The sequence below is a fragment of the Pteropus vampyrus genome, unplaced genomic scaffold (assembly GCF_000151845.1).
Source record: "Pteropus vampyrus isolate Shadow unplaced genomic scaffold, Pvam_2.0 Scaffold541, whole genome shotgun sequence".
Classification (NCBI taxonomy): Eukaryota; Metazoa; Chordata; class Mammalia; order Chiroptera; family Pteropodidae; genus Pteropus; species Pteropus vampyrus.
In genome coordinates, this window is record NW_011889322.1 from 2,053,217 (window position 1) to 2,080,847 (window position 27,631).

The 27,631-nt window shown below is 43.9% G+C and overlaps 1 protein-coding gene and 1 pseudogene across 9 annotated transcripts in view; one reads left to right on the forward strand and one right to left on the reverse strand.

Moving 5' to 3' along the window:
• Positions 1-22,741: 22,741 nt before the first annotated feature.
• Positions 22,742-22,860, forward strand: LOC111733239 (annotated as a pseudogene).
• Positions 22,861-24,530: 1,670 nt separating this feature from the next.
• The window catches only part of ZNF496 (zinc finger protein 496), a 35,728-nt gene continuing 32,627 nt past the window's right edge, over positions 24,531-27,631 (reverse strand). For all 9 annotated transcript variants that reach the window (XM_011383777.2, XM_011383776.2, XM_011383775.2 and 6 more), the window contains one exon: positions 24,531-26,868. In XM_011383777.2, coding sequence (XP_011382079.1) covers positions 26,129-26,868 — 740 coding nt within the window. In that variant the 3' untranslated portion in view covers positions 24,531-26,128. The remainder of the gene's footprint in view (positions 26,869-27,631) is intronic.

The following is a 27,631-nucleotide window of genomic DNA, read 5'->3' on the forward strand; positions in this document are numbered from 1 at the left end:
GTAGATTAAATTACCATATATGGGTGAATTTATTTCTGGGCTCTTTATTGATCTATGTGTCTGCTTTTACATCAGTACCATGCTTCTTTATTATTATAGCCTTGTAATATAGTTTGATATCAGATAGTGTGATACGGCCAACATTGTTCTTCTTTCTCAAGATTGCCACAGCTATTCAGGATCTTTTATGATTCCATATAACTTTTTGGATTATTTGTTCTAGTTCTCTGAAAAATGCCATTGGTATTTTGATAGGGATTGCACTGAATCTATAGATTTATTTGGGTAGTATGGATGTTGATTCTTCCTTTCTATTAGCATGATATATGCTTCCATTTATTTGTATCTTCTTCAATTTTTTTTCCAATTACTTATACTTTTCCTAAAACAGTTCTTTTACATATTAGTTAATTTGATTCCCAGATATGTTATGGTTTTTAATGAATTATAAATGAGATTGTTTTCTTAATTTATCTTTCTGATAGTTCATCATTGGTGTATGAAAATACAAATGACTTTTGAATATTAATTTTGTATCCTCCTACTTCACTGAATGCATTTAACAGTTCTAACAGTTTTTGGTGGAATCTTCAGAGTTCTTTACATATAGTATTATGTCATTTGCAAATAATGACAGTTTTACTTCTTTTTCAATTTAGATGTCTATTTTTTTTCCTTGTCTGATTGCTGTAGCAATACTATGTTGAATAGAAGTGGTGAAAGTGGGTCTTGTTTTGTTCCTGATCTTAAGGAAAATGCTTTTAGCTTTTCACCACTGGTGTGATATTAGCTTTGGGTTTGGCATACATAGCTTTTATTATGTTGAGGTTTGTTTCCTCTACTCCCACTTTGTTGGGAGTTTTTATCATAAATAGATGCTGAATTTTGTTGAATGCTTTTTCTGAATCTATTAATATAATTATATAATTTTTATCTTTCAATTCATTAATCTGGTATATCACATTAATGGATTTGCAGATATTAAACCAACCTTGCATTCCAGGAATAAATACAACTCGATCATGGTGTATGATATTTTTAATGTATTAACTGAATTTGGTTTGCTAATACTTTGTTGAGGATTTTTGCATCAATGTTCATCAGAGATATTAACCTATAGTTTTCTTTTTTTGTACTGCCTTTGTCTGGTTTTGGAATCAAGGTAATGATGTTCTCATAAAAAGAGTTAGGGAGACTTCTCTCTTCTTGAATTTTTTAAAAATAGTTTAAGTAGAATAGATGTTGATTCTTCTTTGAATGTTTGGTAAAATTCATCTCCAAAGCCATCCAATCCAGGCCTTTTGTTTTTTGGGAGTTTTTGATTACTGATTCAATTTTGTTGGTGGTAAGCAGTCGGTTCAGATTTTCTGTTTCTTCTCGACATGGTCTTAGGAGATTATATATTTCTAAGAATGTATCTATTTCTTTCAAATTGTCCAATTTGTTGGCATATAGTTATTTGTAGTATTTTTTTATAATCCTTTGTATTTCTGTGGAGTCAGTTGTTACTTCTCTTCTTTCATTTCTCATTTTATTTACTTGGGTCCTTTCTACTTTTTTCTTGAGTCTGGTTGAAAGTTTATCAATTTAATTTATCCCTTCAAAGAATCAACTTTTGGTTTCATTAATCTTTTGTGTTTTTTTTTTTCTAGACTCTATTTCATTTATTTCCACTCTGATCTTTATTATTTCCTTTCTTCTATTTGCTTCAGGCTTTGTTTGCTGTTCTTTTTCTAGTTCTTTTAAGTGTAAGATTTAATTGTTTATTTAAGACTTTTCTTGTTTCTTGAGGTAGGCCTACTGCTATGAATCTCCCTCTTAGGACTGCTTTCACTGTGTCTCATAGGTTTTGAGACATTGCATTTTCATTTTTATTTGTTTCTAGGTATCTTTTGATTTCTTCCTTAATCTCATTAATAACCCATTCACTGTTTAGTAGCATGTTGTTTAGCCTCCTTGTGTTTGTGTATTTTCCAGGTTCTTTTTTTTTTTTTTGTAGTTGATTTTTAGTTTCATACCATTGTGATCAGAGAAGACAGTTGATATGCTTTCAATCTTAAATTTATTGAGACTCGTCTTGTGGCCTAACATGTTATCTATTCTGAAAAATGTTCCATGTGCACTTGAGAAGAACGTATATGCTGCTGCTTTGGGGTGAAACACTCCAAAAATATCAATTAAAACCATCTGGCCATGAAAATGAGACTATTCACTGAGAGTTTCTGAATCTTGGAGGGATCAGGTAGGGAAAAAAGGTAACTATTTCAATATTGCCCATTAAGGTGTAATTTACCAAACTGCTATGAGTCATAGATAGCTTAAAGGAAAGATTTCTTTATATCTGGGGGAAAAAACAGCAATATTTTAAATCAAAATTATAATAATTCTCAACTTATTTAGTCCCACGTAAATAATTTTTACTGATCTTGATCCTTTGTTAGGATTTTTATAAAGCCACCGTTTCTCCATTAGGTTCTATAAATTCTTCCTGCATTCAGTGATGTGATTTGAACTTATCAGAAACTTGTATTCTAGAGTGCTGGTTAGACTCTTTTCCATGAATTTCTCTGGAACATTAAAAGCATCAGGGTAAAACAATACCTCTTTATAAATAATAAAGGACTTAAAATGGTCATTATTAAAGACCTGATGAAAGTATAACGGAACTGACAAGAAAATTTATGTATTTTTATAACATCACATTTTAAGATAAAAACTGGGATTATGACTGATAATATTTACTAAGTCATATCAGTTTTTAGAAAACATATATAATCTACAGAATATTTATATTAATAATGTACTGATACAATATAACCTAAGAAGGTTTGTCATCATTTATTTGGCAATGCTTCCCATTTAATTTAACATACCAAATAAGCCTAATTAGTTTAATATCTTCTAAATCTTTTGAGGTATTCCAGGGGCCCTCTGAAAATCTCAATTGTTTTCAGGTCAAAAAGATTTAATTTGGAGGAAGTTTATCAAAAGTATCAGAGGTTTGGACATTTGACTAAATAAGATCATAGATCACTACAAAATAATATTTATTTTTTTAACCAAAGTGACAGAAAAATTCCAAAGGCAAATATAAACAGTTACATAGCTCCCAAAAATCTTGGTTCTTTTAATATCAAGAATACTCAGCTTTTCTGAGTAATCAAAGACCTGATAAAAACAAAACACAGAATCTTTGATTTTTAAGCAGATTAAAGACAAAAACTTTATCTTTTTAATGAAAAGGAAAACTGAATTCTAATTGTGCAACAATGTACTTTTGACATTAAAACTCATTTTTAAATAAATCCACTCAATCTTAGCAAGCTTGACCATGCATAAAATTCATTTCCAAATATCCCTTTTTTATAAATATGCTGTACCTTCTTTCATTCATTTCCTCTTTCTCATAATAAGTTTTTAGGACAAATGTACTTTTTTCCCCTTAATAAAATTATCTTCACATCTCACATACTTTTTACTCAAAATTGCATACTACTTTTCCTGTAAATGGAGTTATTATTTCTGCTAACTTTAACCATATATATTAATTAGAATTCCTAACCCCCCAAAATTTTTAATTTCTAAATAATTAAACCTGTATTTTACATTAGCATTTTGTGAATTGGCAGACATGTAAATACTTTTTATAATTTTTAGAAATGCGCATTTTCATAGAAAATTTATTAGCATCACATAAATCATGTTTACTAATACTTTAGTTTTTCTGGAATAAGAAGTCAAAAGTAGACAGACTTATGTTCATTTTCTTATTTGGAAATCTAAATAGTCAATACATTTTTATCATTTAATTTAACTTAGCAAAACTCTAATGTTTCAAGTTACCAAAAAAGATTTTGGAATCTATTTTTAAGTATGTATACCATAAAACATCATCATTGCATGTAAAAACTTTTATTCCATTTACATCTATCAGAATCATTTGTTCTCAACAATTCTGTCTATATTATTCATAAAACTTTATTAAACATTAAACAAAGTCAATTATTACCCCAGGCTATTTTCTTGCTTAAAATTTTTCAATAGAGAGAACATAAACTTATTTGACTAATAAGCCTAAGTAGAATAAAAGTTGTTTATCTGCATTATAATTAATGTTGATAACACTAGAAATATATTTTTACTAAACCAGCAATCTAAACTACCTTTTATTTACTGAAGATTATTTTATATCACATTAACTTAAAAGAAAACACTTGGGTTAGTTTCTATAACATTTTTGAGAATTTTTGTGAATATTAAATTTACATAAATTTATATGTTTAGCCAAGTAAGTAAAATTCTTTGACAAATTAATTAGTAATGCCATCTACAGGAGGAAAAATGCCAAATCTATAATGTATATCCATAAAACATACACTCAAACACAGACTTCTTATGGCTTCTGTTTGAAAACAACATAAAACTTGCTAGTTATAAATACCAGTTAAAATAAACTGTTTACTCACTCAGAGGACTACAGTTTCTTATTTGTGGAGAAGAATTTTAAGACTTGTATTTGTCCCTGAAAATGATGTAAGTCGTTGAGATTTGGGGCAGGAGAGCTATTTTAGCAGCTTTTAAAAACAAGGCCTCTTTTCCTTTTTTTCAATCTGGAAGATGGTAAGTTGTGTTTACATTTCAAGGATATAAGATTTAAAACAGCAAATATTATTCCTTGGAGTTTTGGAGTCTATTTGCCTAATATTATTAAAATTTTGCTCTTTTTTAAAGTGCAAGACATTTTTATTTTTGATATCCTGATCTGTCCTAACACCTACAAGCATTTTGAGAGAAACAGGTAAGGTTTGGAGATTGGGAGAGATGGGTAGCCTTTAACTGGCTTCTGGAGCCGCATTTCTGGTTCTGCATAGATCTGAAACACAAAGACAGTTGCTTCTATCAGCCTTGAGCATTGGCCCCTGGCTGATCCTTTTCCTGATTTATAGGAGAGCCTAGGAATTTGCAGAGCATGTGGGGTGGTTTATAAGAAGGGGAATTTACACTGTGTTTTTGTTTTAAGTCAAATGCCCATTCCTTCACCTTGTAAGGCTAGTTGTTATAGCTCCTTTCATCCATCTTTTAATTCTGTCTTATGATAAGTACCAATAAGAAATTGTCAAAAAATTCTCTGAAAAGTTTAAAGGATCCGCCATCTGGCCATTGACGACTAAGATATTAATGGCAATTTGACCCAATAAACCTTTAATGCCTCAGCCAAAGACTCAAGGACTGTCCCATAACGAGCACAAAATATGTAGCCCTCACAAGATCCAGAAAGTTCACTCTCCAAATTTATCTAAAATAACAGTCTTTTGCTGCACAGGCAGGAAGAATAGCATAGCGAAGACTGTGTCTCTGGTCTCTGACAGTGACATCAAATGTCTGCAGTGACAGACCCACCGATCTGTGACACTAAGGAGGCATTGCTGAAATGGGGCTTTTCTAGTACTAACAAGTCAAGCTAGGTGGTGACAAAGGCCCCTTGTGAAGTGGGACCTCTTATGACAAATTGCCCTGAAAGCTGACATGATTGTACAAAGAGTACTGCTGTTAACAGAGTCTCAGAACCCCAGTCTATCTGACTGGCCACCAGATGCACCACAGTAAATGCACCTTCAGGACAGCAGAGACTTCATCAGTCATAAAGCCAAGCTCTCAGGACGCAGAATAAGACAGAAGGAAAAGAAAACACTCATCCGGTTTTCACACAAAGGATCCACAACAAAGTTTGTCTCAGCAGACGTCAGCTGATGAGGACTGATAACACATCTGTCTGTGAGGCAGCGAGAACAGAGGCTCAGCTCATGGAGCCTGCACTCTTACTCTGTAGTTTTATCTCCGTACATCAAATGACATGACAGAGACACAAAAATGCCGGACTGTCTCTGGGAGGAAAGAATCGATAGAAACCAGGAGCACCCAGATCCAAGGAACTTGCTCCGTAAATGTTTCCTCCTGGTGATCCACATTTAGAAAGAGAACTCTCCTCACTGTTGCTTCCATCAGACCTGTAGACAGAGAGGCAGGAGGCTGGTGTGGTGATGATGCTGACTTTGTGCTGGCCTTGCGGGATGCCCCAGGACCTCCCAGCTGCAGTAGTTTCCAGCCCTGGATTCTCCTGGCTGGCTTGCCAAAACTGTCAAGAGGGGAGGATCTACCCCCTCACCCCTCTTGAGTTCTTGTGACTGGACTAATGATAACAGAATTGACACAAGACAAATGAACAGAAAAAAAAACCAAATTTTTAATTGTGTGCACAGAGTTCCCGTAGAAATGGGACCTAAGAAACGACCAAGGCAGGCAGCTTTTTATGTTTTTAGACAAAGAAACAATACATCTGTCAGACTTTGAAAGAACAAAGAAACTTAGGTTTGGGTGCTTGGTCAGTAAAGAATCCCAGCAGAAGTGGGCCTTGGGGTGCTGAGTTAGAGGGGTCCCAAGGTTTGTTGATGCAAGCCTTTGGCCCTGGGTACCTGTCTTGGATGTGAGGATGTCTCACTCCCTCCCGATGCAGGTAGGGTACCTCTTACCTGGGGGATTCACGCTCTCAGTGAGACAGAAGTGGCTCAGAGTGCCCCTTTTGCACTGGCTGCTCTTCAAATAACTACCATTTAAAATAATCACTACAACGTTGTGGCACAGCCTGTCCTGAGTGCTGACAGTAAGGGAGACTTTGTTCCTGGGGGCCAGCACAGTAAGGTTGCGGGGGAGGGGCTGCCACAGCAGTGTTCTGTAGTGGGAAAGAGACTGACTCAACTCTGAATCCAACAAGGAGGAGGAGTTTACAGCCACAGAGCAGGCTGGAGTCAGCGGACAGAAAATCACCAAGTAGAAGCATCTGGATTCGGGGGTTCTGGCTAAACCAACCCCGCCCCCCACCGCCCGCCCGGGTTCTTGCTGCATCAGGGCAGAGTGATCAGAGTTACCCAGGGGACAGGGGGCATGAGAAACCAAATCGATAGTACACATGATCAGGCATCTCAAGAGTGGGGATTTGGTTAAAGTGGCCTATCTGTATTCTTGCTAAGATTGGACGATGCAGAGACGAACATAAAAGTCCAAAAAAGTGCTCAGAAGAACATAAGAGTTTGATTGAGGAAAGAATACTTGTCACAAGACAGGACAGTGAGATCAGTTAATTAGAGCTATTTATTAAACACCTACTCTATGCAGGTGCTGCAGGTGTTGTAAAAGTATGTGACAGAAACTTGGAGCTCTTAATGAACAAAATTTAACAGAAATTTCTGAAGATCTTACGGACTTTATTCAGCAATTCATGGATCAAGCAGCTTCCAACCAAGCAGATAGAAAGTAGCTGTACAAAATGAGAGCCTCCTATAGACAGAAGGGGACAGGGACAGAAAAATCACATGGGCAGAGCGGGTAGGGTACTAAAAGTTACTTTTCTTTAGAAGACAGCAGGGGGTTCTCATGCCTGTGCCTCACTGGTGCCCGCCAGGCCATTCTGACTGTCTGGGTTAAGATTCCATTCCTGAGAGCTGAAACTGAAGTCATGTTCAGCCTCGGTTTAGTGGCTCCGTTTGGGCCTGGTGTCCTGTCTTGAACAGACCCCGCAACCATCCCAGCATGAAGGCAAACAGCGAAGATTCAAAATGGATGTTCGACAGTACAGTCGCTCCCCAGACTCAGGCCTGTTTTGTTCTGTGGACACAGCACTTCCGATTCTTTGTTTATTCACGAAACACGTTTGTAATACTGCCATTTCCAGTACCAAAATTCGAGCTTAGGTAGACGAGATTTTATTCAAAAGGATTATTACAAGAGTTGGGGCAGTGGACTGCTGCAATAGGACAAACACTCGGATAAGAGACCTGCCAGCACTCACCACAGGGAAGACTGAACAAAGGCCAGGAAAGATGAGCAAGCTGGAGAGGTAAGAGGACAGGGTGGCATAGTGGATAGCTGATCAGAGGTTACACTCTTCTCAGCGGGGCTTCTGCTGGCTCAGGCAGAGGGTGTGTCCAAATTCCAGGCAAGGAAGAATTTTAAGCAAACTTCGATTCACAAGCATTTTGTTCTGCATGATCGTTAGGGACAAGCATCCCAGCTGACCACTTATGGGACAAAGAATAAGGATGGAAGGTACACATCTGGCCTTATCTTAGGTAATGTTAATCTAAAAATAAAAGACCAGAGCAGAGACGATGAGAATTTACTTGAGGTGGATAAGAACAGCCATTCGGGAGGCACCGACTCAGGCAGAAACCCACAGAGGTCAGATTAGGAGACAAAGGCATTTATGAGAAGGGACAAGGAATAGTTATGTCACCAGAAGGAAGAAACTTCTGTAGGTGCAGAGAAGCTAACACAATGATACAAATTTAATCTTCAGTCGTTGTCAGAATGTCTACTTTCTTGTTATCCCGGCAAACATTTGCAAGGACACAGGGTTGCTTTAGGCACTGTCCAAAGGTTATTTTGCCAAGTATTAACGTTTCAAAGTTTTGAGCAGTAAGGTGCGCAAGGCAGTTCCTCTGGGATGGCAGCTCTGACTTCATTTTAAAGTGTCCCTGTTTATATCATTTTCCACAGTAAATGAAGGGACAGCCATCGCTCTTCTCTAAGTCAATGAAGAAGAGTTCTTCACCAGAAACTCTTTCCAGAACACAGAGGGTGGCGGGATTCCTTTAACCCTTAATCACAGGGCTGAGGGAAGATTCAAAGTGCCCTACTAGAACACCTAATGTTTTCCTTTTTAAAAATTTTAATCAAGTTATTTAAAGAAAGCTTCATATCACTAGTGCTAAAAGACAACTAGTATCATTTACCATAAAAAAAATGCCTAAAAGAAAACAAAACAACATTATTAAATTTCAGATAACTTTGTCCACCTAAAACTGAGTTTGTTTTTATTAAATAATGTAATATTACAAACTGTCATAGAAGTGATAAAGGTTTCTTGTAATTAAGGGAGGTTTTCTGTGTAACATAATCAGAAGGATTAATTTTTTTTAAAAGGAATAACTTCACTGTATAAGTCGATGGCTTTAATGCTATCTGCATTTGCCACCAGGTGTCTTATCTGTCCACAGAGATATTCATTTCCTGCTTTGAAAATCTCAAATGATATAGAGCTGGTGAAAATTTTTCATATCAATTTTTTTAGTAAAATTATTTTTTTCAGATGTTTTTTAAGTTAATATATGTTTATAGTTGACATACAATATTTTTAGTTTCAGATGTAAAATAGAGTGATTAGATATGCATATACCTTATGATTACCCAGATAAGTCTACAACCCACCTGACACCATGCATTTATTACCATATTATTGAGTATATTCCTACATGTACTTTACATCCCCATGACTGTTTTGTAACTGCCAATTTGTACTTCTTCATCCCTTCACCTTTCTCACTCAGCTTTCCAATGCCCCTCCCATTTGGCGACCATCAAAATGTTCTCCATATTTATGAATCTGTTTCTGTTTGGTTTCTTCATTTATATTGTTTTTCGGATTCCACATGCAAGTGAAATTGTATAGTATTTGCCTTTCTCTGTCTGACTTATTTCACTTAGTGTAATACCCTCTAGTTCCATCCACGTTGTCATAAATGACAAGATGTCATTTTTTATGGATGAGCAATATCCCATTGTATATATGTATCACCTCTTCTTTATCCATTCACCCATTGGTGGACACCAAGTTCCCTCCATAGCTTGGCTATTGTAAATAATGCTGCAGTGAAGAAAGGGATGTGTATATCTTTACAAATTAGTGTTTTGGATTTTTTCAGATAAATACCCAGAAGTAGAATTGCTGGGTCATAAAGTAATTTTATTTTTAATTTTTTTCAGGAAATTCTAAACTGTTTCCATAGTGGCTGCACCAATTCACAATCCCACCAACAGTGTATGAGAGTTCATTTTTCTCCAGATTCTCGGCAACACTTGTCGTTTGTTAATTCAATGATGATAGCCATTCTGATAGGTGTGATGTGATGTCTTATTGCAGTTTTAATTTGCATTTCTCTAATGATTAGTGATCTTAAGCTTCTTTTCAGATATCTGTTAGCCATCTGTATGTCTTATTTGGAAAAAATGTCCATTCAGGCCTTCTGCCCATTTTTTAATTGGGTTGTTTGTTTGTTTATTTTGGTGTTAAGTAGTATGAGTTTCTTAAGTTTTTCAATATTAACTCCTTATTGGATGTATCATTGGTGAATGTCTCCTCCCATTCAAGAGGTTTTCTTTTCATTTTGTTGATGGTTTTCTTTGCTATGCAAAAGTTTTTAGTTTCACATAGTCCTATTTGTTATTTTTTATTTTGTTTCCCTTGCCCAAGGAGAAACATCCAAAAATATATTACTAAGAGCCATGTCAGAGAGTTTACTGCCTATGTTTGTTTCTAGAAGTTTTATGGTTTTGGATCTTACAGTTAAATTTAAGTCTTTAATCCACTTTGAGTTTATTCTTGTATATGATGTAAGAAGGTGGTCCAGTTTCATTTTGTTTGCATGTATCTGTCCAGTTTTCCTAATACCATTTGTTAAAGAGACTATCTTTACCCCATTGTATGTTCTTGCTTCCTTTGTCATAAATTAACACACCATCTAACTGTGAATTTATTTCTGGTCTCTCTGTTCTTCTCCATTGATCTATATATTTGTTTTTACGCCAGTACCATGCTGTTTTGATTACTATACCCTTGTAGTATAGTTTGATATCAGGTAGTATGATACCTCCAACTTTGTTCTTCTTTCTCATTGCTTTGGCCATTTAGGGTCTTTTGTATAAAATCTTAAAATGTAAATCTTAAAATTATATAAATCTAATATTATATAAATCTTAAATTTATTTTATATAGATCTTAAAATTATTTCTTTTATTCTGTGAAAAATGCCATTGGTGTTTTGATGAGGATTACCTTGACTGTAGATTACTTTGGGTAGTATGGACATTTTAGCAATGTTAATTCTTCCTCACCATGAGCATAGTATCTGTTTCCATTTATTTGTATCTTCTTCAATTTCTTTTTTTCAATATCTTATAGTTTTCTGAGCACAGGTCTTTCACCTTCTTGGTTAAATTTATTCCCGGGTATTTTATTCTTTTTGATATAATTGTAAGTGGGATTTTCTTAATTTGTTTTCCTGATAGTTTGTTATTGGTTATAAAAATGCAACCAATATTAATTTCGTATCCTGCTACTTTACTGAATTAACTTATTATTTCTAATAGTTTTTTGGTGGAATCTTCAGGGTCTTTTCTGTACATTATCATGTCATCTGCAAATAATGTCAGTTTATACCTTTCTTTCTCATTTGGATGAATTTTATTCTTTTTTCTTGTATGATTGCTGTGGCTAGGATCCCCAATACTATATAAAGTAATAATAGTGAAAGTGGACAATCTTGTCTTGCTCTTGATCTAAAAAGAAGCTTTTAGCTTTCCACCATTGAATATGATATTAGCTGTGGCTTTGTCATATACAGCCTTTGTTATGTTGATATATATTCCCTCCACCCTCACTTTTCTGAGAATTTTTATCATAAATGGATACTGAATTTTGTCAAATGCTTTTCCTGCATCTATTGATATGATTGTATGATTATTATCTTTTGGTTTGTTCATGTACTAATCACATTAATTGATTTCCAGATATCGAATCAAACTTGCATCCCAGGAATTAATCCAACTTGATCACGGTGTATTTTTAATGTATTGCTGAAATTGTTTTGCTAATATTTTGTTGAGGATTTTTGCACCTGTGTTTGGCAGGAATATTGGCCTGTAATTTTCTTTCTTTTTTTCCTTTTTTTTTTTTTTTGTGATGTCTTTGTCTGTTTTTAGTATCAGGTAATGCCAGCCTCATAAAATAAGTTTGGGAGCCTTCCCTCTTCTTGAATATTTTAGAATAGTCTGAGAAGGATGGATATTAGTTCTTTGAATGTTTGGTGGGATTCATCTAGAACAGTATGAGATTTACAAAAAAAAAAAAATGATAAGCAAGTATAGAGAACTCCCATTAAACCTGTACCCAGTTTCTCCTATTATTAACATCTTATGTTAATGTAACACATTTGTTAAAATTAATGAAACAATATGGATACATTCTTATTAACTAAAGTCTACACTTTATTTAGATTGAATTAGTTTTTCCCTAATGTCGTCTTTCGGTCCCACAACCCTACCCAGGACCCCACATGACACTTAGTCATCAGTGTGGGCTCGCTCTGTCTTTTAAATATAGATTTACCTAGGATTCTCCAGTCAGGTGTGAACCTCATGGAAGAATTTATCTACTGAAATGGACTCCCCATGGTCCACCGAGGGCCCAAATTTTATGAATAATCCAAGTCTAGTGGTCCTTTGCTGACAGGGCTCTTCATGTGTTCTGTGCACAGGAAGAACCTCAACCTGAGGTTCAGCCTCCCCAACCTGAGCCAATCCCTGCTGGGGAGCCCTGGTTTCCTCTTCCACCAACAGGCTGAGACCTGCCCCATCCAATCAGAACTGCTCATCTGGATACCTCGTTTATATAAAATGGACCTCGCTGTGGACCTGTGAGGAAACTTTTGCTGTAAAAGGCAGCCTCTCCTTTGTCCAATGGACACAATTTAGGTCACTATCTGTGTCTCCTGGGCTGCAGCTCCTTTTGTTCAAATGAATGCTTTTTATTCTTCATTGCAGTCTAAAATTAATTTTGGCTTACACAGGCTCTCTTTACGTGATTTTTCCCAGGGCTATCTCATCTACTCGCACTACCTTAATCACAGTGACAAGCATTGCCCCTGCAATCTGAAGTTCTCTCTGTCATCCAAATGTATGTGTCCAGCCACTCTTGCTCATGGCTCTCGTGATACTCAGCAAGTCTCACACTGAGCTCACAGTGAATTATTCTTTCCCCACGAAATGTCACCCTCTCAAGTCAGAACCTGGAAAGTCTTTTCCAGATTCTTTTCCACATATTTCTTGAATTTCTCTACCACTCTGTACCTCTACTGCTGCCATGCAGATCCTAGCCAGTATCTCAGCTGTCCTAGCTTGACAGCCTTGGAACTCACCTTCTCCAAATCTCCAACACAGCCCCTGGCCCCTGACCCCACTGCTCCCTCCCTTGAACTCCACTGCCCTGACCTTAACTCTACTGCTCTCCCCTGAACCCACTTACCTCCCCTGAACCCTACTATCTTCATCTGAACCTCACTGTCCTCCCCTGAACCCCACTGCTCTCCTCTGAACCCCACTTTCTCATAAGAACCTCATGGCCCTCCCTTAATCCCACTGCCCTCCCCTGAACCCCACTATCCTTTCCTGAATCCCACTGTAGCAGAAGCATTTTTGAAAACACAAACCTGGTCATGTCTCATTCCTGTCCAGGTGGGCTCTCGAGGTAAATTTTATGGTCTGGAATCCCTCTGGCCTGCTCCCCTCTGTCCTTCCAGCTGTGGAAAGCGCTGTGTCTTCCCTTTATTTTGCTGCCTTTTGCCCCATCTCATGGTTACTTCTCATAGAAGCCTTTCCCAACACCACAGATTAAGGAACACCTCCCTGATGTGTGGGAGGGAGGGACTCCTGTCCCCCAAGGTCCTGTCAGCTGGTCTAATAATCAAGTAGATGAAAGAGAGACAGACCAACAAGAGAAACTACCCAATTTAACACACACATATGGGAGCCCCGCATGCCTGAGAGCTGGAGGCCCCAGGTACAGCACGAGGTCAGAGACACACAGGGGACCTGGTGTACTGGCATCCAAGCTGTGGGTGAGGTGGTGCCGGGGGCTTCAAAGGGCACCTTTGGGATGAGAAGAGCAGGTGCTTGGTAACCAGAAGTCTTCCCTGCCCTGCAGACAGGCCAAAAGAGGTGACCTCTGCTTCTCTGTGGCTATGGGCCAGGCCCCTAACACAAGTTCTTCCAGGGGCTTAAATGGCAGAGCTTCTCTATAGCCTACAGGGTCTCGGTTGCCTCTAGCCCAAAACAACCCATGTGCCACACAGGCACATCATGGAGTGACTGGTTCTGAATCCCGATACTGTTATACCCTCTCTGTGTTCCTGGTCCATGGTGCTCATCACAGCAGTCATTTAAAAAATGGGTGAGCAGCAGCTGTTCAGCACACTATGAAATGTCCAGACAACCTTGACAAGCTGCTTGACTTGGAATCTTGGGTCGACCGTATGTTCCCAAACAAATTCCTTAGCCACTTGGTATCTCATCTTCAGAATGAGGGTGACAACCATGCCCGCGTCGCAAAATGACCCTGAGGTTAAACAAGCTGATGTGCGAAGGCTCTTCCAATTACACACAGCAACATTCGCCCTCAGATGCAATGCTCAAGTTTCATCAAGGCCATGGGAAAGTTACCAGCTCCCTTTTTCTGCTCTGGGCTCACCTACCAAAGGGAGGGACACAGTGAGGTTCAGATAAACCCCTGCGGGAGGCACCTAACTTCTTAACATGTGACCTCTGACACAGGGCTGAGTTCACCCTGGAAGCTCAGAGCAGTGAGGTGACTCCCAAGAAACTGCTCAAGGGCCCGCAGACAGTGCTGACACCAGAATCCTCAGGTGCCTCCCGGGCGTCTCCACAGCTTGGCTGGCCTTTCTGGAACACTGAGGGACGTAGTCCGGAGAAAGTGGGGGAGTGGAGAGCAGAGCGCCTTCCAGCAATCTGCGCCCAGTACTCCCAGGCTCCATCTGATTATCAAGACGAAAGGGGAACTGGGATACACAGTGCCCAGAAATGGGCTCCCTCCCTCCCCCACCCCACTCCAGTGCCGAGCTTCTGCTGCAGCCTTGTTGGAATCTACTGAACCCAAAAGCCATACTTTCATCCCCAGAGAGAGCTGCCCTTCTGAGGACAGAAATTAATGTCCTCCTGTCAGCACATGGCAGCAAAGCCAAAGAGTCCCAGCCTTGCTCAGGTCCTGAAAGCGAGCCGCCAAGGTGGCCAAGGAGAGCAGTGAGGGAGGACAGCCTCTCTAGAGTGTTTCCAGATAAAGTGAGTCTCTTTCCCACGGTCAGGCCAGTGTCTTCTTAAAAGTGGTTTTGTCTGTCCTGGATTTGTCCTGACTCCACCTTTGCCATCTGGAGCCTGACACTCATCCAGGGCTGCAGTCCTGTCTTCAGCCAGCTCTAGCAACCTCAGCCCTGACCTCGGGGAAGGGAGGGCTCGAGAGCCCCCAGCACCCCACTCTCCCCAGGGCCCTCCCTCAGGTTCAGGAGCTCAGTTGAGGGGCAGGGCAAGGAAGTTTTCTGGCTTCAAACAAGCCTTTGTTTTAGATTTCTCTTTCCCATGTGGTCATGAAAACAGGAAAAAAAGAAATCTGCTTTCCTCTGCCTCTTAAAACACAGCTCAAAAAATGTCACCTCCATCGAGAAAAACCTAACAAACAAAAATCCTGTGTCCCGCATTCTGGGATGGCCTGTCTGGTGGAGAACCACTGCAACTGTTACATTTGTTCTTCCTCCTAGGGAAGCCAGGGGGAGAGGTGGGGAAAGGAGGGGCCTTGGTGACATGGCCTCTGCTGCCACCCCAGCTCCTAGATAGACATAGCTTCTTAAGGCAATCCACGGGAGAGTCGCTTTGCAGTCTGCTCCTGCTTCCTGGCCTGCAGAATACTGGAAACCCAGCAAGCCACGCCTCAGTGTAGGCCCTGGGGGTGGAGACATACCACCCTAAAACATGCTACTGTGGCTAAGAACTGTTTCCAGCTAAAGGCATTGGGGTTCCTGAAATCCCTAATCTGCCTAAAAGCAGAGCGTCCCAAAATAATGCACTTGTCTCAAGTCCCCTCCCCACTCAGAGTTTTATCAAGCAGGGATGTGGACTCATCACAGGAAAGGGAACTGGGAGTCGGCACCACGAGGGGACAGACTTTGTCACTGGCTATCATGCCTCCCATCTACCCTTCAGAGTGTTTCTGTCATGACTTCCCCCACAAGTCATTCTTCTCCCTGAATCACCCTTCTGCTCCTCCTCACCTCAGTAACATGGTATATTAAGACCCAGATTCTAAACAACAGCTAGAGTCACATTTTTTCCGTGAATTTCTGCACACAAATGAATAAAATTTTTTTTTCTCTTGCTTACCCATCTTTTGTCAGTTTGAGTTGCCCAATCACTGCACAGAAGAGAGCAGAGAAAATGTTTTTCTCCCTAAAAATGCCCGATGAGACCATGCACAGAACCAGATGGAGATGCAGCAGGAAATGTGGGACTGGATAGACATAATGAGACAGATGGCCATGAACCTGGAGGCAGGTTCCAGCCCTGAGTGAGGCTGACTGAGCTTGTTGTGGGGAAGGGGACGGGGTTTCCCCTGAAAGCCAGAGAAGTGATCTTACTCTTAGGGGAGATGGCGAGTTTCTGCAAAGGGTTCCTTGTCCCTGTCCTTTTATTCCATTCTAGATGGGTATATTATGAAGGACCTTGAAACCAGGACTTATAAGTGAGAGGGTCTCCACTCCCCATGCTGAGTCTTGCTCAGCCGAGGAGAGGCGCACTCACACTCAAAGTGATTTGTCTCACGGCAGCAGGTAAGGGGGGTGGCGGGCAGCTGGAATCTAATCTCCCAGGTCAACAGCACATGTGGTTGAGCCTGTAGCTGGCAGACACCCCTGATTCAGAGCAAAGCAGGGTCCACGCAGTAGAAGCCAGGCCACTGGGGTGCCCTTCTCAGCTTGCCTCCAGCTTCTTCAGCAGGTGGGCCTGGAAAACTCCCGTGCAGAAGGAGTGGGAGGTGAACAGGAGGCTTCGGGTGGGGAGTGGTGGTGGTGGGAACCGGTCTGGGGCTGATGGGGGAAGGGGAGGATAGGAGCTCCTGAGTGCCTACTCTGTGTCAGTCGCTCTAGCAGTGAGTCACAGAAGCCGATAGAGAAGAGGGCAGTTGTTCATTTGGGCCTCTGGGTGGACATGAGACATGAAATGGAGTGAGCAGTCAGGGCCACAGCCTTCGGAGCCTGGAGGCAGGATGCCCAAGAAGCTACCACATCCACCTGTCTACTTTACGCTGCCTCAAATGCTGCCCTCCTGGGCCTGTCCAGAGCTCATCTGGGGAAACCAGGGAAGGCCCCACACTCTCTAAGGCACATGGGGACCCTCTACCAGCCAGGGTGGGGAAACATCAGAGTGGCAGCATCTAGTACCTGGGAAGGCTCATCTCAGCTCTAAGGTCCATCTTCCTGGTCCCAATTATCTACCCTATCGAAGTTTGAGTGCTCACTGAAAAATTTCATCCTGAGAGCCTCCTATGCATACCACAGAGGTGATAAAGGTGCTCCTCTCCCCCTTTTTCTTCCCTAAGCTGGCGGGAGTGTGGGGGTGGGGGGTAGTGGCAGGACCTGGGTATGGGTGGGACTGGTGGTGGCCAGGAGGATCATTTCCCCTTGGCCAGAGTAGTGTGAGGGCTATGTGCAGCCTGACCCATGGCCTACCCCCGTATGCCTGTGGTTGGCACTGGTTGACCCTGTCACGACATCATCTAAGACACCCAAGGGACTCTGAGCAGGAGACACAGCAAGAGGCTTGGACTGAGCTCTATCTTGACCAGACCCAAGTTTGCTTCCCTGATGAAGAGCTAGCTCTAGGCCCACTCAGCCATCAACCTGGCTTGTTTGGGACCCAAATCTTTAACTCACTGAGACTTCTGTTCACCGTATATCTAAGAAAGTGGGCTTAGGTTTCTGGTACACAGATCTGAAAAAATGGTATAACAGTTGATTTTCTGTGTCGATGTGGCTGGCCCATGGTGCCCAGATATTTGGTCTGAAGAATTTTTGGATGTTTCTAGACAGGTGTTATTTTAGATAAGATTAACGTTTTCTGTTTTGTTTTTAATTTTATTTTATTATTAGTTTCAAATAAACAGTACATAGGTTAGAAATTTGTATAGTTTATAAAATGATCCCCCTGATTGCTCTTTCTCTCCTCTGGCTCTCTACCTAGCCATTACATTAATACTAACTGCATTTCTTATGCTGTGCTCCCCATCCCTGTGACCATCTATCAACTATTGATTTGTACTTCTTTAACCCTTCATCCCATTCTCCCAGCCTCCCAACCCCCCTCTCCTCTGTCCATCACCAAATTGTCCTCTATATTTATGAGTCTGTTTTTGATTAGTTTGTTCTTTTTGTTCCTTAGCTTCTGCATATAAGTGAAATCATATGGTATTTATCTTTCTCTGTCTGACTTATTTTACTCAGCATAATAACATCTAGGTCTACTCATGTCATTGCAAATGGTAGGATTTTATTTTTTTAGTGGTTGAGTAATAGTCCATTGTATATATGAACCATAACTTCTTTATCCAATTGTCTGTTGATGGGCTTTTAGGATATTTCCATATCTTGGCTACTGAGAATAATGCTATTGTGAACACAGAGGTACAAAAACCTTCGAATTGTGTCTTGGATTTCTTTGGATACTCAGAAGTGCCATTGCTGGGTCAAAATGTATATCCATTTTTTATTTTTTGAGGAAACTCCAGGTTGTTTTCCATAGTGGCTGTACCAATTTGCAATCCCACCAACAGTGTGCCAGAGTTCCCTTTTCTCCACATCCTTGCCAACACTTATTCTTAAATTTATTGATAATAGCCATTCTGACAGGTGTCAGACGATATTGCATAGTGGTATTAATATGCATTTCTCTGATGATTAGGGACCTTGAGCGTCTTTTCATACATCTATTGGCCATCTGTATGTCCTCTTTGGAGAAATATCTATTCAAGTCTTCTGCCCATTTTTTAATAGGATTGTTTGGTTTTTTGTTGTTCGGTTGTATGAGTTCTTTGTATAAGATGAATGTTTAAATCAGCAGACTTTGAAGGAAGCAGATTGCCATCCATAATATGGGTGGGCCTCATCTAAGCAATCGAAGCTGCTATGAACGGAATGTTTATGTTCCTCAAAATGCACATGTTGGAACCTCATCCCTATGTGTTAGGAGGTGGGGCCTTTGGAAGGAGATTGGTGCCCTTATAACAGACAGTCCCTCGCTCGAATGGTAACACAACAAGAAGGTGGCTATCTATAAGCTAAAAGTGGGTTCTCCTTGAACACCAAACCTGCTGGTGCCTGAACCTTGGATTTCCCAGCCTCGAGAACTGTGAGAAATACATGCTTCTTCTAAGAAACATTTTTTACCCACCCAGTCTGTGGTATTTTTGTTAGAGTACCCTAAACTGACTAAGACAAAGGCTGCAATAAAATGAAGACTTACCTTCCCTCAAAGAAGGAACCCTGACAGCAGAAACCTTCACACTGGTGCTGCAGTGCCCTCCTGGGCTCCCCCAGCCAGCCCACCCTGTAGGTTTTAGACCAGCCAGCCCCCTCAGTCATGACAGCAAATTCCTGCAATCTATCTCTTTCTGTGTCTGATTACATGCTACGGTGCCGTTTCTCTGGAGAATCTTGCCGGGTGTGCCAAGGTTTCTGTCTCTCTTTCCAGTCTCTTGCCACTTTTTGCTACATGCCATGATGCTGAGCCACCAGTGACTCTGGCTTCTCCCCTCGGTCGTCTATTATCCAGTCAAAATACTAACTGAACTGCTCTGTCTGCCAAGGAAGCCTTTGGGTAACTCACTGCATCCTCTCAGGTTTAACATTGGATTCTTGACTGAAGAGAGTTATTTCCTGGGGGAGCATCACTCTACCTGGAAAATCAAAACGCACAGGGCAGCTTCAATTTGCCAGCCATAGGATATCACCGATCACCTGGCTGGTTTTGATTTGATCCTTCCTTGAAAGAATCAGACTCTTGATAATCTCCATTGTGGGTTAAATGCACAGAGACCTGTTCCCTGGACCTGTGAGTGTCACCGTACTTGGAGAAAGTTTCTTGGAAGACGTAATTAAGTTAAGGGTTGAGATGTGATCATCAGGAATTGTCTGGGTTGGCCCTAATTCCAATGATGGGTGTTTATAAGAAATATAAGGGAAGAAGAAGAGAATTTGGAATGATGCAGCCGCAAGCCAAGGGATGCCTGGCACTAGTAGAAGCTGGTGTAACAAATTGACACAAATTGGATGACTTAAAACAACAAAAAGCTCTTCTCTCACAGTTCTGAAGGCCAGAGCGAGAAATCCAGGCATTGAAGGCTCTGGGAACAGATGCTTTCTGCCTCTTCCAGTTTCCGCTGACTCCAGCTAGCCCAGTGCTTGTGGCCACATTACTCCAGTTCCTGCCTCCATCTTTGCATGGTCTGCTCCCCTGTGTTTCCTCATCTGTCATATCTCTTCAGATCATAAGGACACTCGTCATGGGATTTAGGGCTCAGCCAGGGAATCCGGGATGATCTACACAAGACCTTTAACTGGATCACATCAGAGAAGGCTCTTTCTCCAAGCAAGGCCACATTCTCAGGCTCTGGAGGTTAGTGCTCAGACACATCTCTAGGGGAACACAGTTCAACCTATTGTGTGTGACTCCTTCATCACCATCTAGTTTCCAAGTGTCTTCTCTCACTATCCCTGGGGCCATATTTTAACCTCATGTTACATGCAGGTTGTTACTATTAGTATCACCTTGCTTATACCAGGTTCTCAGAAATTTCAAATGGACGTTCTCTCTCCTAAGATTATTTGCTGTAACTTCGGGTTTGCTCCTACAAGTGAAGCCTATAAAGCTTTGCTGGGCGTGAAGGGAGGGTTTTTGTTGCTGCTCCAGGAGCAGGGTCCCACTAAGAGCACTCAGGGGCCCATGGTCCTGGACTGGGGAGTTCTGCGTCAATCAAGGCCAACACCAGGCAACCCGTCCAGCATAAGCTCACAGTCTGATAATTCCCAGGGGACCAAGAGGCGACCTGCCTTCCTTACCTCTCTCCTTCTGTTCCTGTCATAATCTGCTGCTGGCTAGGAGCCACGCAGAAAGGCTTCTGTCTCCCAGGGTTTTGTGGATAAACTGTACAGTGATTAGCAGTGCGGGGAAGCTGGGTCAAGTAGACACAGCTCAGCCTAAGTTATTTCATGTCTTATGAGCCTCTGCACCTGATTTGCTTCACAGTGTGTGGCCAGGAGAGGCTCTGGACTTGCCTCTTCGTGGGGCAGGAGCCTGCCTTTCCCCTGACTGTGCTCCTTCATGAAGAGCTGTCTGTGCTGCAGCATCGGGAAGATTCCACGCGGGAGCAGCAGGGATGGGGACTCTTGGAAAATTGCCCCAGTCCCAGCAAACCCCTGGTGAGCACAGCCTAGTGGAATTTTCTTGCCATGTTTGGGCTTTTTGGAACTGTCATGGTGTCAGATGGTGCTGAGTACAGCCTTAACGGTAATGCTAATTTATTGTAATGATTGTATAATGAAGCAAGATGACTCCTGGGTCACACTAGATATCCTTCACATGCCTATGTCGAGGACTTTTCCTCTCTCCTTTATTTTCTGCTTTAGCAGGAACTTTTAAACTACAAAACTTCTTCACTACGTCAAAGCTATTGTTCAAGGCTGCTTTTCATTTTAGTGGCTCTGGGGAGGGGTCCTGATGTCATTCCTACTCATCTCTTAAGTGAAGGCACCCTAGTGGGCTGCAGCCTGCACTGGAGGGCCACAGTTTGGCCCCAGGACCAAGTGTGGCAGATACACAAGACCTCTCTGAAGGAGGCAGGCAAGGACCCTAGGCTTGGTCTGGGTCCTGCCACAGAAATTCAAGAACGCTTGGAATTTCCCGAGTGTCAGGAGGGTCTTTGTCATGTTGAGGTGGTGATTTGAGGGGCAGTGGGGCTGGTCACCAGAAAGACCATGTGTGCGATGAGAACGTGGGACTTTACGCCAGGCCAACCTCTGGGGACTGGAAGAAAGAAGATGGGGATGATCATGAGATATGCTAATGAAACCCCCGTAAGAACTTGAGACAGCTCAGCTCCGGGGCTTGCTGGTTGTAGGCATGGTGGGGGGCTGGGAGGGGAAGCGCCGACATGGGGATGGCCTTGCACGGACCCCCCAGACCTCGCCCAGTGCATCTCTTCCTTTCTGGTGTTCCTCAGTTGCATCCTTTGTAATAAAAGTGAATCATAAGGACAATACTTCCAGTGAGTTACTGGGAGTCATTCTAGTGAGTAATCAAACCTGAGGGTCCTTCAAAGCCCCTATGTGGAGCCAGCCTGGTGGAGGTGTGACTGGTCTGAAGCGAGACCCCTGGTGTAGGCCTTTGCCCTTTACCTGGGGAACCAAATGCCAGCCCAGTCATCAGTGTCAGGGTGGAGCTGAATGCTGGACACCCAGGTGGTGTCAGCATCGGTGTCAGGCTGTGCTCGGCACCCGGCCCTGCTCCATTGGGAGTTGACCATCTCAGGAGGACAGAAGTAACACGGTGTTTCATATGGCGCACATCATGGTCCCACTGTGTATCAGACACCAAGCTGACCGCAGAGGAACACAGTGAGGTCTCCTCCCTGGTGACCAGCAGTGGAGAGGTGCTGAGACAGATATACCAGGCATCTCTTCCTGAGTAGAATAGGGATCTGTGCTCTCCTCTCTGAGCCCCAGACTGCCCACCTACCCAGCACTCTCTCACAGAACAGTGTGCACAAGCCAGACACCAGCAGCAGCTACATGAGACCCCCCACAAGGCCCCAACATTGCCTTCAGGTGGCTGGGGCCAGGTGCTCCCGTCTCGTGCCATCCTTGCTGGAGCACCTGGTTCTACTTCTACAGATTTGGTGGATGCACACCTGGGCAATTTTGGCTTCTTGCTCACAGATAGTTAAAGGAAGTTGCTAGTGAAACTTCAGATCATCCAGAATATCCTGAGATCAGCCAAGCCAGGTTAGAAAAATGACCGAGTCTATAGCCATGCTACCCTGAACAAGCCCAATCCCGTTTGATCTCGGAAGCTAAGCAGGGATGGGCCTGGTTAGTACTTGGATGGGAGACCACCTAGGAAGACCGGGTGTTGGAGCCATAAAAAAATAAAAAATAAGGGGATTGTAAGCTGACAAGGTCCTTGCAATCTATGAGGTCAATCAAGGGTTGCCTTGCTTAAAAAAAAAAAAAAAAAAAGAAAAAAAAGAAAAGAAAAAAGAAAAAAAGAAAGAAAGAAAAAGAAAAGAAAAATGGCCAAAAGAGAGAGAGATGCAGATAAACTTGGCCCAGCACTCCCTGCACCCCACCCGAAAATGAACGGGTCGTTGTTTGCTGACAATGCAAAGTGTGGGTACAATTTCCATATGAGTTTATACTCTTTCCCACTCCAGATCTTCTTCTGGGAAAACTTTAAAATACCCAGAAATCTCACTCTGAATTTACTGTCGATGGCCAGAGGCAGGCCCATCTCTTTTAAGAGCACACAGACACCTTCAAAGGGGCTCCGACTCAACTTGGGTGAGGTGTGTCAACTTACCGCAACTGCCAGCGGTGTCTCCTCTGGCCTTCAGCATGTTCACGGCAGGTTTCCAGGCCCTCCACATTTTGACAAGACGTAGCAATGGTAAGTATCATAGCATCCTTCAGTTACACTGCAAGCAGAAGTGCTTGTGCCTCATCCGACTCTGCTTTTGGCAGAGAGGGGCAACCAATTCATGGGACAGGAGTGACATGACCTAGTCTCCAAGGTAGGTGTGGACTTGCACCTTCTCTTTCATTTGTGCCAGTTGTGACTTAGAAATGGCAAGGGCCCTTCCCACCACTGGCCATCTCACCCATTGGGGAGAGAGGTCGGGAGACTGAGGATACACAGGTGAAGCAACTGTGGTGTGACCAGGGGTAAAATTCCCCCTTCCCCCCTGGTGTAGAGAAGCAGTGACGTCCTCTCCTCCAGACAGGGATCAGATCGGGTGACCAGAGCTACCTATCTGAGGCCTTAAGTGTCACAAGGCTATCTGACACCCAGAGGGCCATTTGCAGCATCTTGACACCTTAAGCTCTCGTCAGGCCAATTGTCTCTCAGCTGTGCCGCACACACTTTTCAACTAAAGTGGCGTCTAATGTGAATATTGATTTGGTGCGTTTTTGTGGATCTGAGTTTACCATGCTAGTGACTCAAGAACAGGGAGGGCAGATGCTTTTCCAACGTGCAGTCTCTCTCTCCATGGCAAGGCAGAGCCGTGGCTCAGCTCTTTGCCCAAGCCAAGGGAGGGAGCAAGTGGTCAGCTGTCCTGGTGTCTGGAGCTCTGCCCAGTACAGGTAATCCCACTGGTTGCATCTATACAGATAAACTGGGATTTGAGCTACATCACCCAGGAGGGCTTCCGAACAGAGGGGCCTTGTGACCTTCTGATTAGGTGGGCACCTGGGTGTTTTGGGTCAGTGAGCAGGGGGCTTCCCACTGTGTCTGGTAAACTTAAGATGCCTGGCCTCCTCCTAGATTTCAATTCTCTTCCATTCCCTTGTGTCTTATTTAGGATCTGACTTTACAGGTAAGACACATCAGTAAGGAGAACAATGTTCCTCCTTTAGACAAACGTCTGAATGTGTGTATTGGGTGGGGGGCTTCCCGCTGCTGGACACTCAGGAGAGATCACGGTGGGGGTCACGAATGTGAAGCCTGGCTTCTGTTTGGAATTCACCCCTTCCTTGGACTTAAAGATGTGGTTTTTCCCCTTTTCCTGGTGGATCAATACAAGAGGCAAACTATTTAGAAACAGAGCCCCAACATTTATTTCTTGTTCAGGGTTTGACCAGTTTTATTGCATTTACTGCTCCTGAGTGTGTAGTTGCATCTACACAGGCACAGTAATCAGAATTATACAATCTTGTGGCTCTTCCACTGGGTTTGTAGCAGTGGTGTCTCAATGTGACAATGACATAAGTGATGAGGAACCTTGCTGCCTGCCAAAGTTGCCTGCCAGTGAGACCACGGATCCCACTGCTGGAGGTTCCACTGCCAACAGTCACCCCCGGTCTAGAGGTCCAAGCCACAAGCTGCAACGCTACTGTGACAAAGACTCCTAGCCTGGAAGTAGCGACTTGGGTGTGAAGGTCGCTTGGGTGGGGCGGGGGCAGGCTGCCCTGTGTGGATGCCGTCTGCCAGCTGGGGAGAAAGGCCATGTCCCAAGGCTGCCTGGGGCTGCAGGTAGAATGGTGTTCCCTCCTGCCAGACCCATGTGCACCCTAATCTCAGGATGTCAGAACACACAGCTTTCCCTAGGTATTCATTCAGTCACTATAGATGTGACTGGCTGGCTAAGCAGGCTGGGGGCCTGACCCAATATGGCTGGTGTCCTTACAAAAAGGGAGAACTTAAGGACAGACACGACCACAGGGACATCACATGAAGATGAAGGTGGGGGGGTGGGGTGACACCTCTACAAGGAAAATCATCAGGTGCCAGCAACCACCAAAAGCCAGGGGGAGGCTCAGACAGCACCTCTCCACAGGGAATCAACCTGCCCTCAATCTTGGACTTCCAGCCTCGGTTCTCAAGGTGCTTCTTTGTTCTGAGCCACTATGTTTTGGGTACTTTGTTGAGGAAGCCCTGGTGAATGGGCAGAACCACAGGCTAGGTTGACAGACACACACAGCTCACCCTCACAGGAGGTTCACTGTGGCCTGCTCCCTGACAGAATTCCTCACTCCCAGGCTGAGCTCTCAAACCCCACACAACTTAAGTGCCTTTCAAGTGATGACAACTGTGCTCCCAGCCCACATTCAGGTACTAAGAAACATCTGGGCAGGGGGTGGAACATATCGTTTAAAATGTGTGCATCGCTCTTGGTGAGCTCAGGACCCCTAACAAGCAGCTACCATCACAACTAAAGGGTGTGATATGCTTCCCCTCACATGGCTCGCCCGTGAAGGGTCACCTGGTAATTGCAGGTGTTCCTTGGGTTGGACGGTGACAGGAATTGGAACCACTGATGACTGCAGGCTTGTTGTGCCCCGCCCCGTCCCCACCTGCACTGCTGCCTCCCCACCCTGCTCTGCCCAGCACCCCAGCACAGCTCCTGGTCGTCAGAGGTAAGTGCAGTTATCCTGGAACCTTGGAATGGAGTGTGGTAAGTCCGGCAAGCAGCAGACGCCAAGGGGTCACCGCGACCCTCTGCCCGCTCCGGGAGCCCTGGGTCGGGTTCTCTCCCACTGGAAACAGGGTGTCAAAGCTGGTGGTGACAGCCCTCTCCTCTTTCCTGGGAAGAAGAGAGCTCAGTTGGCCACTATCTCGTTTCTACCTGAGAGTGCGGGACAGAACAAGGTCAGTCCTGGGTCTGCACTTCTTGCGGGCAGGGAGAGACCTCTCAGTAGGAGTTCAGTGCCTGCTTGGAGCGGCGCTTCATGTGCAGGCGCTGGTGGCGCAGGAGGTCGGAGTTGTGTGAGAAGCTTTTGACGCAGTACCGGCAGCGGAAGGGCCGCCCCTCATCCTTCCTGTGAGCGGTGCTGCGATGCCGGGCCAGGTGTTCGGGCCGCTGGAACACCTTCCTGCAGTCACGGCACTGGACATTCAGCCGCGTCCGGCCCTCTGCTAGCAGCGCATCGGGGTCCGGACCCCCGCCCGCAGGCCCTGCCGGGCCCTGCTCGCTGTCCCCCAGCGGCAGGTGCACCCGCCTGTGGCAGAGCAGGTGCGAGTTGAGGCGGAAGCTCTTCCCGCAGGCACCGCACTGGAAAGGTTTCTGGGCCTCATGGGCCTCTAAGTGCCCGTCCAGGTCCTCGCTGTCACTGAACAGCTCCCCACACACCGAGCACTCGTGCAGCTTCTGCTCTCTGCGGCTGCGCAGGTGGCGGACGAAGTTGACCCTCCAGCGAAAGGCCTTCCCGCAGTTCGGACACACATAGGACTTCCCAGAGGTTTGCACCCCGCCTCCCACTGGAGCGCTCTGTGGCGGGGCAGAGAGGCCGTGCTGCGGCTCCACGGGGCTCCGCCGCTCATCAGTGCAGTAGGGGCCCAGCTGGGAGTCCTCATCCCCAGAGCTGGACAGGACGATCTCGATGGTCACCTCCTCATCCACACCGTTCGCGGGGGACGGTGTGTCACCTCCGGCTGCAAGAAAGAAAGCGATGTGTAGGTCAGTGGTGCCACCCTGGCCACAACCCGGCTCCTAGAAACCCCACCCAGGGAGTTGCAGCTTGACCCTGTAGCCCACAAGGAGCAGGGGGAACATGGGCCACACTGCGCCAACCTCCCCTACTCCCCCCACTTCTTCCTCCCTTTCCCTTCTCTGTCCTTTTCCTCTGAAGGCCCAGCCCCAAGCCTCTTTCTTTCCTGGCCACTGAGACCTCTCCAAACACTAGGAGTTTATATTTATGTATGTAAAGTCTCAACCACTTGCACATCAGTAATTCCTGGACATAACCTATGATACATTACATCTCTCCCTCACTGTCACACCTGAGGCCCACCAGTGGCCAACAATGGCAATGGGGAGACATCCTGGACTTCGCAACCCAGGTGGGCTTGATGGACCCTGAATCCATGGTGTCAGAGGGCTGCAGTGGGAGGTGGTGGGTCACCAGGCTGCAAGGCCTGAGGTCCGGGCCTGAAGCCCCGCGCACGCGGCACAGCTACCCTTGGGCCATCGTTTTAGTTTGAAGTGTGGGACTTGGGATTAAAACAGGGTGGTGGTACTGCACCCTTCAGGACACTGGTAGGAACAGGGCTGTTCTGGACTTAATTTCTGCAGGGAAGGCTGTTCTGGCAAGTCTGGGAGCCTAAGGGCAGGCAGAGCTGGACAGATAGCAGCAGGGCAGGAAGACCCAGGAGCCAGAGTGCAGCAGACACAGGTAATGCCAGGGCCCATGGGGGC